Source organism: Periplaneta americana, chromosome 3 (assembly GCF_040183065.1).
Source record: "Periplaneta americana isolate PAMFEO1 chromosome 3, P.americana_PAMFEO1_priV1, whole genome shotgun sequence".
NCBI lineage: Eukaryota > Metazoa > Arthropoda > Insecta > Blattodea > Blattidae > Periplaneta > Periplaneta americana.
Window position 1 is genome coordinate 21280392 of NC_091119.1, and position 16105 is coordinate 21296496.

Below are 16105 nucleotides of genomic sequence, written 5' to 3' on the forward strand. Positions count from 1 at the left end.
TTTAGAGGAGTTTCGTGATATGGTATAATTTTGTGTACCAATGTAACGTGTGTAACGTGTGACTAAGTGCATAGGTATACAGAAATAAATTCGTAAATACATCAACGAATGAATAAATAAATAAATAAATTCATGAATGAATGAATGAATATGTGCACGAATTAATTAATTAATTATTGGGCGCATGACTTAATTAATGGGTGCAAAAGTTAATTAATTAATTAATGGGTGAATGATTTAATTAATGGATGCAAAAGTTAATTAATTAATTAATGGGTGCACGACTTAATTAATGGTGCACGACTCAATGGCTGTACGGATTAATTAATGAATGGGTGTACGAATGAATTAATGAATAGGAGGTCGAATGAATCAATGAATGCGTTCGCGAATGAATGAATGAATGAATTATTTATTTATTTATTTATTTATTTATTTATTTATTTATTTATTTATTTATTTATTTATTTAACGAATTAGCGAATGAATGAATGAATGAATGAATGAGTGAATTAATTAATTTACGGTTCGCGAATGAATGAATCGACGGGTTCGCGAACGAAAGAATCATCGTGTTTACGAATGAATATATCAACGTGTTCGCGAACGAATGAATGAATTGACGAGTTCGTGAATGAGCGAATGAATAAATTGATGGGTTCACGAACGAACGAATGAATCAATCACTGCGCGAATGAATGAATTGATTACGTAAATTAATTAATCAACACATGAATTAATTTATGATTACATGAATGAACAGACCTGTACGAATGAATTAGCGAAGAAATATACATAATACGTAATTAACGAATGATTATTGAAGTAATGATTAAACGTACCTATGTATGAAGTAATGAATGATTGACTATGTAAAGTAATGAATTATTTCATGAACATGTGAATAAATTAATGCTTTAATGAATTAATATGTGACTTCATAAGCGAATGAAGGAATGTTTGAATATGAATGACCGACTCTTGTTAGGTGGCGGTCGTGGGTGTACAAAGGGCTGTGCTTTGTGAAGCTTACCTTCAGTACAACCAGTGGCGGCTTATTGACTGAGGCAAGTGAGGCCGGGCCTCAGTCACTTGGCTTAACTGAAATTAAATTTTGTTTTTATGTAATGTAGACTATTAGTTATTTGAATGAAACATATATCGCTGTAAAAGCATTTGAAAACTTTGTGATGTATATAGACCTGTTTTGCAGTAAAATTTGTTCCTCAGGCCAGGATCGCTGGTGCCGGATCTGGCTTGTGATGTATATAGACCTGTTTTGCAGTAAAATTTGTTCCTGAGGCCAGGATCGCTCGTGCCGGGTCTGGCTTGTGATGTATATAGACCTGTTTTGCAGTAAAATTTGTTCCTGAGGCCAGGATCGCTCGTGCCGGATCTGGCTTGTGGTGTATATAGATCTGTTTTGCAGTAAAATTTGTTCCTGAGGCCAGGATCGCTCGTGCCGGGTCTGGCTTGTGATGTATATAGACCTGTTTTGCAGTAAAATTTGTTCATGAGGCCAGGATCGCTTGTGCCGGGTCTGGCTTGTGATGTATATAGACCTGTTTTGCAGTAAATTTAGTTCCTGAGGCCAGGATCGCTTGTGCCGGGTCTGGCTTGTGATGTATATAGACCTGTTTAGCAGTAAAATTTGTTCCTGAGGCCAGGATCGCTGGTGCCGGATCTGGCTTGTGGTGTATATAGATCTGTTTTGCAGTAAAATTTGTTCCTGAGGCCAGGATCGCTCGTGCCGGGTCTGGCTTGTGATGTATATAGACCTGTTTTGCAGTAAATTTTGTTCCTGAGGCCAGGATCGCTTGTGCCGGGTCTGGCTTGTGATGTATATAGACCTGTTTTGCAGTAAAATTTGTTCCTGAGGCCAGGATCGCTTGTGCCGGATCTGGCTTGTGATGTATATAGATCTGTTTTGCAGTAAAATTTGTTCCTGAGGCCAGGATCGCACGTGCCGGGTCTGGCTTGTGATGTATATAGACCTGTTTTGCAGTAAATTTTGTTCCTGATGCCAGGATCGCTCGTGCCGGGTCTGCTTCTGGATTTTCGTTTGTCTTCGCGGGCTTTTGACGTTGCACTTTAAACGTTGTAACTGAGGCACAATTCGTCTGGCCTGGTCAGGTTTCACTCCTCTCAACCATGGGCCGGCCTCAAGGGTAGAGTGGGGTGGGAATAGGGTGACTTGGCTTCCTAAATAGGCCATAAATAACAAACATTCCAGCTCTTTGGCAGGCAGAGACCCACACTATTCTCTCCTCTTATGTCTTAGTTTATGACTTAAGCGAGGGTGTTGTTCTATTGTACTTCGTGTAGTAAATCTGGGCCAACGTTGTTATGTATTTCGGGAAAATATAAACAGAAACAAATGCCAGAAATAATGCTGGTGTAGTTAATTCATTGTTAGAGTGTCGTTTATCGAGAAGAAATAATATTGAAAGAAAGGAAGTTTTAAATAAAGAGAGAGCCGACGGAGATACGACTTCGCTGACAATTTTCTGAAGGATAATCTTAAAACGCGAGTTTCTATTGCATCCTGGTATGGGCAACATAAATGGTTAAGTGGTAATGTGATGCAAAATAAACTTCTCTGTTGGCCTTGTTTGTTGCTGTCAAAGGAAAAAAAATAAAAAGAAAAGAAAGAAAGGGGAATTTCAACACATAATATGGGTTGCTTCATCACACTGAAACAATCACTGAAACTCGCAGCATAACAGCTTATTTGGTGAGTGAAATTATTATTTTTTATTACTAGTAATAATAATAGACTAATAATAATAATAATAATAATAATAATAATAATAATACAGTAATAAAGATATTAATAGTATAACAACAATAATAATTAATATCATAAATAAACATTTTCTATCGGAGGCACTTAAACTAGTTGCATCTGGCCTCACCGAGGATTTGGATCACCGGGCGCTACTGAGTACAAACTCATTCATTATAACGCACTAGTATTCACATCATACAGAAATGGGAAGCTGTTGTTGCATCGTAACTATCCAGATGACAACAGCGGCTTGGATGAGTCATGTTGGAGCTCGGGCGCTTGTAGATGGAGAAAAAATACGAGAAAAGTTGTTTCAGTCTCCATGACAACGCATGGGGGCTCCAGCTCTGTGTGGGATCTATCCTGAGAGTGTCATCAGAAATAACCCAGACTCATTTACACGAAGGACAGAGAATTTCCCGCCTCCCCTCTCTTGTCTTTCACAGGGAGAACCCGAGCTTGAGGTCTGACGATTTGCACACGTGGGCGGAGAAAGACTCAAATATTTATCATACAGCAAACAAAAATAACGCACGCGGCATATATTAAACGGGATATTGAAAAAAAAAAAAAAAAAGAATGACTTGTTGACTTTAAAGTTCAGTGATACACAGGGTGTTCTAAAAGAAGAATACACACATCTGGTACATAACATTTCAGTATTACGATTAAGTGAATCGGATTTTTTTAAGTAAATTTTGGGAAATTGAAAAAACTATGAATAATTTCAAGGGAAAAATTGTTCCTGGGCCGGGTATCGATCCCGGGACCTCTGGTTGAACGTACCAGCGCTCTACCACTGAGCTACCCGGGAACTCCACCCGACACTGTCTCAACTTTTCCCTTTATATCCACACAACTCGCGTGGGCTGACGAAACGCCAGAGACCCACAACGAGTGCACACAATTTCCCTTGAAATTATTCACAGAGATTGTGTGCACTCGTTGTGGGTCTCTGGCGTTTCGTCAGCCCACGCGAGTTGTGTGAAAAAACTATGTTAGAGGAAAACTATTTAGAACTCCATTTTTAATCTTGCGTACACTACTTTTAACACTTGAATATAATTAATTGATTAACTACTGGACTTACTCGTGTTAATTATGTAATTATATATGTAATTAACACACCACAAGATTACATCGAAGAAATCATCGAAATCACAGACATCATAACAAAGCAAAACTATTTCACACTCAACAACAAATACTACACCCAAACAGAAGGATTGCCAATGGGATCACCCATATCTAGCATAGTAGCAGAGATATTTTTACACAACATAGAACAAACATACATACTCAACAATGAACACAACAAATATACAGACAACATAATATACTGGCACAGATACGTAGACGACATACTCATACTATACAAAAGAAAAATACAAACTACACCAATACATAAACAAATTACACACAAAACTTTAATACACACTAGAACTTGAAAATAACAACTCCACAAATTTCCTAGACAAAATCATAACAAAAATTGACAACAAACACACCTACAAAATATACAGAAAACCAACCACCACCACCATACACATACACAACACATCTAACCACCCCATACAACACAAACATGCTGCATTCAGGACAATGGTACACAGATTACTCAACATACCTATGAGCCAACAACACTACAATGAAGAAGTGAACACAATCAAATACATAGCACAAGAAAACGGATACAATCCAAACATAATAGACAACATCATAAAAAAGACAAAACAAAAACTTGACAAACACAGAAACACGTAAAACACGACACAAACACAAGAAATACATCACACTAACATATGAAAACAAAAGCACACATAAGATCGCATCTTCAATCAGAAAGCAGAAATACAATATAGCATACAGAACAGAAAACACACTACAAAGACATCTCAACACACAAAGAACACAAACAAATAAATACGACCACAAAGGTGTATACAAACTCACATGCAATAGTTGCGATGTGTTCTACATTGGACAGACAGGCAGATCATTCCAAACACGCTACAAAGAACACATTAAAGCAATAACCAGAGGACACAATACACCTACATACGCCGATCACATAACCAATGCTAACCATACATACAATAACATAAATGCGGACATGGAAATCCTACACATACAACCCAAGAACCAAAAACTCAACATACTAGAACAATACGAAATATACAAACACACTAAAACACAACCCGATCAAATTCTCAACACACAGATCAATTTCAGTACATACACACTATTTGACTCCACTCTTCAACACCTTTCAACAATCAAACACACCCACATAACAGGCAGAGAAATTCGAGATGACGCCGTGATCTAGTAGGCTCTGAGGATGGTGCGTGAAGCACTGAAACAGCTGTAAGCCGCACAAATCTTACACGAGTAAGTCCACTAGTTAATCAATTAATTATATTTAGAACTATAAAATGTTTTTTTTCACAAAAGACCGTCATAAACTTATCCAATTTTGATATAATAGTACAATATTATTTTAATTGTCTTTCAACGTTTATAATGTAACTGTTCAACTTAAGAGTTAATGATGATGTGATGATGGTTTTTTACGCTCGACCATGCCGAAATGTAGTAATTATACACCTGGTAGCAGCCTTTTAATGGACCTCATTAAAGTACACCTATTCATTAAAGTTCAGGTGTTCCACAAATCAGAAATTACCATTGTAGCAATATGAAAGCGCAAGTATCGATTATTCTCGGATATGCAATCGAAAGACAAGTAGTTCTGTTACTATAATAATTAGCGTTAATTGTAAATAATATTCAAATAAATTCAATTTGTCATCTCGTTTTTCAATGTCTAATTCAATTTCAAGGTTATATCAAGATTAATGTTTATTTTACTCTCTAGTTTATATCAAGGTCATTGTCGACATTTGTTTCTCGGAAAAAAAATCAATACTTTCGCGTCTGCGCACATCCCACAATTTACGAGGTATTGCACAAGGTCAGTTCCGCTCCCCAGTCAGATAAGAATAACATGAATACTTATGAATAATTTCAAGTTATAAATATGGTCGAGCATAATTAATCGTATGAAACTTGACTATAATGGTAATTAAGACGCTCGTATGAAAATTATGAAACTCGCTTACGATCGTTTCATAAACATACTCGCGTCTTAATTACTACCATTATAGGCTCGTTGCGTAATGTAGGCCTACTATTAAAAAACCGAAAACATTTATTACGAAAGAAAATAAAAATATTGTAGGTACTATTATATCAAAATCAGATAAGTTTATGACGGTCTTTTATGAAAACATTTGATAAATCAACACAGCTTATTGGATCCAACATGGATATTAAATTTATTTAGAAATATATATTTCCGGACATGTGGGCCGATAGTCTAGGTTACAGTTGTTGGTTTTTAAAGTAATTATACGCATTAAGAGGATACTTAAGGTTTTGTTGAGATTTAAAACATGAAAAAAGTCGTTCTTTAAAAACTTCAATTTTATAACAGGTAAAATCAAATAAAATACAGATATTTTCGTGCTATTCCTTATTGGAAATCATATACAATCAACAAACATAGTGTATAATAATTATAAATTAAAAAAAAATAGGACAATATCATGAATGATGAAGAGAAATACTTGGAATGTAATCACTGTTTTCCAGTCATCGTACGTTGCATTACTGTCTGTAAGCCAGCTGAAAAGTTCTTCATAAAATGCCGTGTGCTCACTTGAGATGTAGGGCCTACTGCTTCAATTTTTCCAAGTTTGCACTTCTTTCTGTTTTATTGGCAGACCGGGTTTCTTGGTGGAGGGGCAGATTCTCGCAAAGTGTCATGAAGAACGTGTGGCTTACTAATTCATTGATACTACTAGATACTTTGATGTATCCAACTCTGTCATGTGTATACTCAAAGTGGAATAGAGTAGACATTGCAAAATTGATTATCTCATTTCTTTGATTGTTCCTTATTTCTTCAGAAACAACAGTCTTTGTGTAATGTTCCTTCTGTTTTCAGCTTTTGGCACTCAGTCACCACGGCCAAATGAATAGTTTTAAAACGATGCATGTCATTAACTACTGACCAATTGAAACAAATTGTGATTTTAACGTGCCTCTAACAAGACAACGAACAATGTTATTGGCGCAAATTTAAAACCTCGCCAACTTCTCGTTAATTGTGAATGCTCACATTTAAATAAATTTATTTTAACAATTTTTCCATTCTCGTTTTCGTTGTCTTTTCCGTTCCCGATTTATTGTGGAACAGACCTGAATGTTATCACTTCAATAGATATTGATAAAGCTAGGTGTTCAGACAAAGACTTTCTTAGCTGAAACGAATTTTAATATAAAAGTGTCGTTACATTTGAACCGAAGGATTTTCAATATATTACGATGAAAATTCTCCTCACTTCTCTGTTGCAAGAGTAGTAGGGTAAACTTGGCTAATTTCGTGATACTTATTTCTAAATTTACCACGAAATTATATGAGCGACAAATGTAACTTTGACGATATATTATAAATGGCTAAAGATGTACTATAACATTGATTTTGTTCACTACGCTCTTGCAGGGATGTGAGCGGATTTTTTGGAAATTAGGCCTACTTGAAAAGTTGTGAGATCTATAGTTTTGAATTTGTAGTGAATACAACAAGCGATTTCCTTTGCTAAAAGAAGAGGTTTTTGCTGTGTTTTGTGGTTCAAATTATTTTCAATGATAAGTACTGACATTTTATACTTCTTAATGAAAAATATATCGTCGTTGTTCCTGTAATAACTCCTATGTGCGAAATATAAAATTCTTCAGTAGGAAGAAAAACACATTTATTCATCCTATGGCAGCCGTACATAGGAGACTCAATTCTTACATTTTCGAAACAAAGAAATATAATTATATATAGATTTTATTATTTGCTGTATCACTATTTAAGTTGTTTCATAGAGCAAAATCTGAAAATCGATAAATATGTCGCATAGGAGTTATTGCAGGAACAACGAAGATATGCCTATCAATGCACTGATTTTAACAGTCTTGTCTTGGGAGATTATTTTCTTAGCATTTTTCTCATTCCACGAGATCATGTTTTCCTCTTTAAATTGTTTCTATGTTATAACAATACTCTCTAGTGGAAGAAATATCAAGTCCATGAAACGTAAAATATTTGTGTGTGTTCATAGCATCTCTGATATATTATGCACGTAGAGAATGTTGCAGATGGAAAGAAATACAGTATAAATGATATGAAAGAGACAATTAATCGTCTTAAGCAAATGAAAACTGAGCAAAGAAAGCTCGTCTTTTTCTTGGAAAGTTTGACGAAAGCCAGAAGGGACCAAAGCAATAGTCAATGAGAGTGACATTTTCTGCCTCTCAAGTGAGTTAAAAGAGGTAGACAATGAAACAGCATCATCTTCAGGAACCAAACAAACAAGATCTGTTCCTAAAGAAAAGTCGAATGATGAACCTAATGATTTGTATGGATCTTGGTCAGGAAATTTCGAGGGCGCCAAGCATTATGAAAGATACGTCATTTGTGTATTGTATTGTATTTATTTACATTCCATGGTATTCGTACATTGCTTCACAGCTAGAATATTGAACATGTCAAACGAAAAAAAAAATCTTAATAGTACTACAAAGTCTTAATTATAGTCACAGTCTAGTTGAAATATATACAGAAGAGTTTTACAATATAGTCTACTAGTACAACACAAAATTTTAGTATCAATACTTAATACAACACAGAAATATTCATGAAGCATTGTTGAATGTCATAAATTCATCTACCAGAATAGAAGGCGTGTGATCACTGGTTTCATGAAACACAGTGTCAAGGCCTTTCAAAATACGGAAAGAACTTTAATTGTTTGGGTTGTAGGTATGAATCTGAGGAATTTAAAATTTGACTAAATATGCCTAAATATTTTTAATTTAAGGAATGTTTAGGAATACATAAACTATTAATCCACATAATTTGAATGACAAAGCTATCCAAGAAAAAAACATTTCATTTGATCAATTCATAAAAAATGTTATTAAATCACGTAGTACCAGAACAGATACAAACCCTCGCAAACATGGCACCACGTCGAGTTTACGCCAAATCACACAAGACGACGCAAAAACAGATCATCAGGTTATGTTCAAAAATCTCCAGTAAGTTCATCTTAAATTGTATATTTGCCCTTTCTAAATTCAAGCTATTTCTTGTTAACTTATATCATAATCTATCAAAACTTATCATGTTATTTTTAATTTTAAATAATATAAATTGACTGCCTCAGTGGTCCGTTGGTCAGCATGCTGGCTTCCAGATCAGGAGGTCCCGGGTTCGATTCCCGGGCTCGGCTCTCGCTGAATTTTTCTTGAAGAAGAGGAATTCCCTGGGTGTCTGGAAATTGGTATGATTGTGAGTGTGCCGGGTTGATATTAATTAGCCAAAAAGCATCTAATAGATGCACTAGAGTTACCAACAGTTATTTAGTGATTATATTCAAAATGCCAAAATGCTATAAGAACACATCCAAATCCATTGCTCAATAGTTTAGTAATTTCTCGTGTTTAATGAATGGTGAAAGTGTTTGAATGTAAATTGTATTTTTATACATACATTTTGCGACCTGGTACTTAAATAAATATACATTTTTGAAAAAAAAAAAAAAAAAAAGAGGTACGAACAACGAAAAAAAAACATAAAATAAAAAAATAATATAAATTATATTTGAATATTAAAAAACACTATTTTTACGATTTAATATGTAATCAATTTAATTACAATTAACAATTTATTATTATATCATTGCAGTTCTCACACTGAAGATGAGGTAGCATACAACCCCGAAACATGACTGAATTTAAATTTTTAATGATTTTTATAGATGTGATCATACAACTGTTACATTGATTTTTATTTATTATCATTTTGAATTTATGGACTACCATGAAAATATCCTTGTAGTATCACAAAATTATACCAACCATTCTATTTTCTTTTTTGTTTATTTGTGTTGCTTGTTTGCTAATATCATGTAAATTTATTTGAGGTAAAAATGATGACATGAAACTTCCTGAAATCAAAAAAATGTATATATATTAAAAACACTATTTTTTATTTGAATCTTATTTTTGCAACAAAACCTTAGTAGCACGAAATTAGCCAAGTCTGTCCTATAGATTCATGGCCTCTCTTATGTCTGTAACGCCATCAACTCAGAAAGTGAATTCTTCACCAAATTTGTCGTAAATACTTTTTTATTGCCTTTCTTTTGATAGACGAAAAATACATCGTCCTTTTCCGAAGTACAGGTTTTATGATAAGAAAATTCATCGGACATTTCATTGTGTTTCATTAGTAAAAGCAATGTAACCAATTGAATATGTGCAGAATAATACATAAAATGATCTGTTCTGAACAAATTACAAAATATTAATATGAGTTAATCTCTTAGGTATACACAGGAGTCGTTCAAACGCTCCTCTGCTCCAGGCCCAGCCAGAATCCTCCACGAATGGTAATATTGAAGGCCGCCTGCACAATTTCGATGTCCACCGGTGTCTTAGGAACAACTTTCACGTTGTAGCGGGCCAACAGATGTGTCACAGCTAGTTTAGCTCCCATAAGAGCGAAACGGTTACCTGAAACGAAACAACCACATCTCAGTCAGGTCATAATTTTCCTTGTTCATCGAAAGACGTCCTGCAATATAGTGAGTGAGCCATAATTATGTTACAAAGTTCCTGTACTATTTCTCGACAAAATACAGAATGGAATTGAAATAACCCTGCAAATTTTCAGAGCGACTAGCTCATGTTGTATGTAACAAAAGAAGTATAATAACATATTGGTGGAAATTTCATAGTTTTCCGAGAAAAAATGTTTTTTTTTTCTCGAATGTTTAAACACCCTTTCTTTTATTCGGTAACTATTGCGAGTAGGATCGTGATTTCTGTCCATATCGCTAGAAAATCTAATAAAGAATCATTTATCCCTCTGGCATATATCAATAGCGTGGACGGTTTTCGTGTAAATTTAATTTAGAACCACTAATTTCAAGCCACTGCACGATGCGAGGAGATCGCAAAGTCGTAGCCAGAGAGGGAGGTGGAAGATACTTCACCTAGGGAGACAGATCTGAGTTCATTGACATCTTACATCTGTATTACGAGAAGAAAGTGCAGTGTGTTAGCGGCGATGTTGCCGTAGTGCTGAAACTTCCAACTTAATTTTATAATTAACCGTGCATTTAATCACAAAACATAATATAGGTTTTCCATTTCTTTAAGGGGCTAGATACAGCTTATAGCAGTAAAATGTTTGGAAATAGTCAACATGTTTTACTTTCATTACAGTATCTTGTACAATAATGAAAACTGGTATGTGTAAATTATATTTTTTATTTATTTTAGTTGGTTATTTAACGACGCTGTATCAGCTACTAGGTTATTTAGCGTCGATGAGATTGGTGATAGCGAGATGATATTTGGCGAGATGAGGCCGAGGATTCGCCATAGATTGCCTTGCATTCACATTACGGTTGGGGAAAACCTCGGAAAAAACCCACCCAGGTAATCAGCCCAAGCGAGGATCGAACCCGTGCCCGAACGGAACTTCAGATCGGCAGGCTAGCGCCTTAACCGACTGAGCCACGCTGGTGGCTCGGTATGTGTAAAACACTGTCCTTCTGCTACATGAAAAAAAAATTACGATTAAAAAAAATTGTTGATATTATATATATATATATATATATATTTTTTTTTTCAAAATTCAAAATGTGCAGTTCACTGTGCAATGATGAAGCTTTCCCCTCATAACTCATAAACTTGTTAACTTTTTCATGTTCTCTCTCTTTTATTTTATTGCTGAAACTCATGTTTACAATATCATGCTCTTTCAACTACAGTCCTCAATAAATAATGTTTTATTTTTTTATTTTGTGTTAGGAGAAAATACTGATATTTGACCATTTTGTAAAAGGAATTTATTTTTTATCAGACAATCTATCAAAGATAGAGAAGTGATCTTGCAATATATTGTAGATATGATATGCATTATTACACACAAGAATTTTCATCACAGAATGTTGGATAGTGCTTTAGTTATGTGGGAAACGCACAGTGAACTGAATTTTGAAAAAAAAAAAAAAAAAGAAAAAGTAAATAATTCTTTTTAAATCGTAAAAAATACTTTTTTCATATAGCAGAAGGACAGTGTTTTACACATACTAATTTTCATTATTGTACAAGATACAGTAATGGAGGAAAAAATGTTGAATATTTCCAAAATTTTACTGCTGTAAGCTGTACCTAACCTCTTAAGTGTACCCTATCGTCCCTTTTAATCTCCAGTATTATTTCACTTCTACCCTGTGCTATTTATAAATGAAGTATCATTTACTAGAGAGAATTTCGGAATGAGCTTATCTGACCAAAAGAATTTTCTCCATCAGAGTTTGCCGCTCGGAAACCACAAAAACGCAGGGATGCTTGACGTATCGCACACGTGGCAAAATGGGCGAAAGTACTGCATGAAGAGAAACATGACTCTCGGTTCATCAGTTTTTAAAGTGGTGGTGCTCTCCAGCACTGCATTTCCGAATCAAGGTTTTCTGTCTTAAAAGTTGTGTCTTGGGTAGTAATATTACAAACATGCTTCTTCATATAATTCCGTATATAAATAAATACTAGTGCCTTGTGCAGCAAATGCTGCAAACTAAGTTCATTAGAAATTCAAATTAAAATTATTCAAATTTATTTCCAATGAAGAATACCAGACATTTTCCAACTAACACTCTATATGCATTTCTAGAGTAACCCATACGTGCTATATGCGCTGCCATCTCAAACGTCTGGATTTAATGTTCCTAATTATGTCAGGTGAAGAATGCAATGCGTGTAGTTCTGCGTTGTGTAACTTTCTCCATTCTCTTATAATTTCATCCCTCTTAGCCCCAAATATTTTCCTAAGAACCTTATCTCTTAATCTCTTTTCCTCTCTCAAAGTGAGAGTCTTAGTTTCACAACTATAAAGAACAACCGGTAGCATACCTGTTTTATAAATTCTAACTTTCAGCTTTAAATATCTACACCACATCACCATTAAATATATGGAAAAGACCCATACCACTTGATTAATAGCTATAAAAATATTTCATTTTAATAACAATATTGTTATCTTGCGTAAGTTTTATATAGACTACTATATAGCCGTCACTCAGTAAATATTATAGAAATGAAGATCTAACTTCAAATATTCTCTACGCCTACTTATATAAACCCAAAAGGTTTCACTTTCATATCATCAATAAAGTATTAATCTGTATAATTAGTGGCAAATACTCGCATCATGGCATTGACTGTAATAATATTTCATTGTTAATGGTAATAATGCCATCAAACATTATTAAGTTTCCAATATCCAATACACAGCTGCTGTACTCAGAAAATTACACACCAAAGAATCTGATCTGTAAATTCTTTTTAGTAAGTCTTGAAGTTTTTAATAACCAATATTGCAGAAACGTTCTCAAAAAGTTACACAAATGAAGATCGACAAATTGGAATTATGATGTCGGAGAATCTGAGTCATCTGAACTCTAAATATGTCAGCAATCCTACAGATCGGAGCCTTCGTGTGATATTGTTTATTGTAGTGTGTTTGTGTTTTGTTTTATTCTGAAAACCCATTATTTCTCAAAACTACGACACATGGATTTTGGAAAATAGGAAAATGATGTAGGAAAATTGACATTTCACTGAAAATTACTATTTTTCTGAAAAACTTTGGGTTCCAAGCTTGAAAATGAAGTATCATTTATTAAAATCCGTTCAGCCGTTTTCCCGTAATTTCCATTACCAGTTCAAATTATATATGTAGATGAATGAATCATTTCCAAAATCAAGTAGGCTACAAATCACTCACCAATACACATCCGAGGACCCACTCCAAAAGGTAAATACGTCATGGGGTTGATTTTATACTTGTTCTCGTCATTGAATCGCTCAGGATCAAAGCGATCTGGATCAGGATAGTACTGAGGGTCGCGATGAAGTCCAAAGACTGGAACAAAGATGTTGTCTCCAGGTTCCAAGTCGAGAGGAGGGTCAGTCTTCAGGGTGTACTTTTGAACACAGAGTCTGTCTAGTGCAGCGGCTGGTGGGTACAGCCTCAGGGTTTCTGTGAAAAATAAGATTCTTAAATTAATTTCAGTAAAATTTAAAACTGTGTACTTGACAGCTAATCTACACCTTATATTTATTTTAGGATTACGTTTACGTGTTTTGAAGTTTTTCCTACATAACAATAAAAGACAGATTATCTTACTCTTATATTTTTACATGAGTTATTAAAAATAAACCTTATCTATAATAATTATGTTTCAATAGGGTACATGTAAATTAAAGTCCAGATGGTTTATGTTGGGTAGGGACAGATGGCGGGCGTATGTGAGGACGACAATGAAACTACGAGTTCCTTAAAAGCCATTTTGATTTGATTTGATTTGACATTGATTCTTTGATACGAGCGATAAAGAGGTAAATTTTAACTCACTATGAGACCCCAAGGGGTTCAGACTGGTAACAAGAGAATTTTCTATTTTTTGTCAACTGTCTTTAAACGTCAAGCGAAAGCAAACATAGACAGGGAATTATATACATTAAATTTGTGTCAGTACAGCTTTAGATCTATGTAGAATATTGAGTCTATGCTACACGGATGTATAGGGACCGAGGGCATGTTTTTGTTTAGCTAAACTACAAGATAAAGATAATTAAAAACAAAAACATTAAGGTACATGACATCATCTTTTATTTTCGGTGCTTTATCTTCAACTGTTTTAAATTCTGTTAATCTTGGCAGGTATTTTGGCTAAGAATGTCATTAATTCATGTAAGTGACGCTATGTAAAGATTCATCTGCGACCGAGCACGAGCACTGCTCATTCGGTCTCAAATTTTGTTAATACTACTGTATCTTCTTTTTATATTGCTTGTATTATTTTATTTGTATTTTTCTTTGTTTGTTTTGCAATTATATTTCTTTATTCTGTATATTTTAATTTAAATAAATAAATAAATAAATAAATAAATAAATAAATAAATAAATAAATAAATAAATAAATAAATAAATAAATAAATAAATCTTTAGGGACGAGGAAAGCTTCGTAAAGACAGTAATTCTTTTTACTTTTCTATACTTGAGTTGCCGAGATCTCCTTAAGTCTGAAGCAAAAAGGAAAACCCTGGCAACGCCGGGTGCTTTTAGCTAGTAATTTTATAAAGACAAGAAAACACTCAGTCTCTCACTTGGACACGTCTTTGCCGTAACCTCTCATGAAATATCTTAGGGTGTTGAGGGAGGGGAAAACGGATTTCATAACCTCAATCGCTGATGAGTAAATTTGTAATGTTGGGGACCGATTACACAAGTTGGCTGCAGCATGTGGAGAAGAATTATCATAGAATTATTCATGGGTTTGAGTTTCCTCCTTTTTTTTTTCTTGTGCTACAATGTCTCTGTAGGTCTATATAATATCGCTTGTCACCTCATATGTTTGTATTTCACGCTTTCAGAAATTAATTGACCAGTTCTGAAATGCATGTGGAAAAGGTGTAATCAAAGCTTAAGTCCATCCATAATAATAGTCGTGGGTAATAGAATTAGAATTAGCCACGAAATCCCATGAAGGGCAAGGGCCTCCTGACTATGCAGGGTGGCTTGTCAAACAGTTCCCGGTTAACCACTCCGGGAATGATGGTCACTTTTGTAATGTAATAGTTTGAAGGGTCCACTGTTCACTGGTCACTGTTTGGGTTGCAAGTCACTTTGTGTTGAGCTTCCATTGTTATCGGTCTTTCGCTGTTCTTGACCATAGATGGCCGAATCTTGATCTAAGTTCGTCTGTCCACCGTGTCTTCTGTCTTCCAGCGTTCCGTTTGCCAGTCATTAGGTCCCATGTCGTAAGTACGTGTGTCCACCGGGTCTCGTTGACTCACATCACGTGTCCTGACCATTTCTTCTTCAGCTTGTCGGCCGTCTCTGCTGCGTCTTTGAGGTGTTTTTGTCTCCTTATGTCTTCGTTACGTAGTCTGTGTCTGAGTGTGATGTTCAGCATCTTCCTCTCCATTTTTCGTTGGCACTTTCTCAGCATGTCTCGCTCTCTTTCCGTTAGAGACCATGTCTGTGCTCCGTATAGGAGAACTGGAAGGATGCAGGTTCATGACTCCGATTCTTAATTTTAAATTGCAAGTCTTGTCTGTCAGAATGAAACTGAGGCTCCAAAATCTATTCCACGCGTTTCCAATTCTTTTCTGAATCTTTTC

General features: G+C 34.9%; 2 protein-coding genes across 7 annotated transcripts in view; both read right to left on the reverse strand.

The window, feature by feature from the left end:
* The window catches only part of LOC138695829 (cytochrome P450 9e2-like), a 449657-nt gene that overhangs the window by 299464 nt on the left and 134088 nt on the right, over positions 1–16105 (reverse strand). The window lies entirely within an intron of this gene.
* The window catches only part of LOC138695820 (cytochrome P450 9e2-like), a 58235-nt gene that overhangs the window by 22944 nt on the left and 19186 nt on the right, over positions 1–16105 (reverse strand). For 2 of the 6 annotated variants that reach the window (XR_011331196.1, XM_069820066.1), the window contains exons 7-8: positions 13704–13958; positions 10242–10420 (exon numbers count right to left, since the gene is read on the reverse strand). Coding sequence is in view for 5 of the 6 variants with exons in the window: in XM_069820066.1 (XP_069676167.1) it covers positions 10251–10420; positions 13704–13958 (425 nt within the window). In the remaining variant the exon portion in view is untranslated. Of the gene's footprint in view, positions 1–9488; positions 10421–13703; positions 13959–16105 lie in introns of those variants that run through there. The other 4 variants (XM_069820068.1, XM_069820065.1, XM_069820069.1 and 1 more) reach the window with 4 other exon arrangements.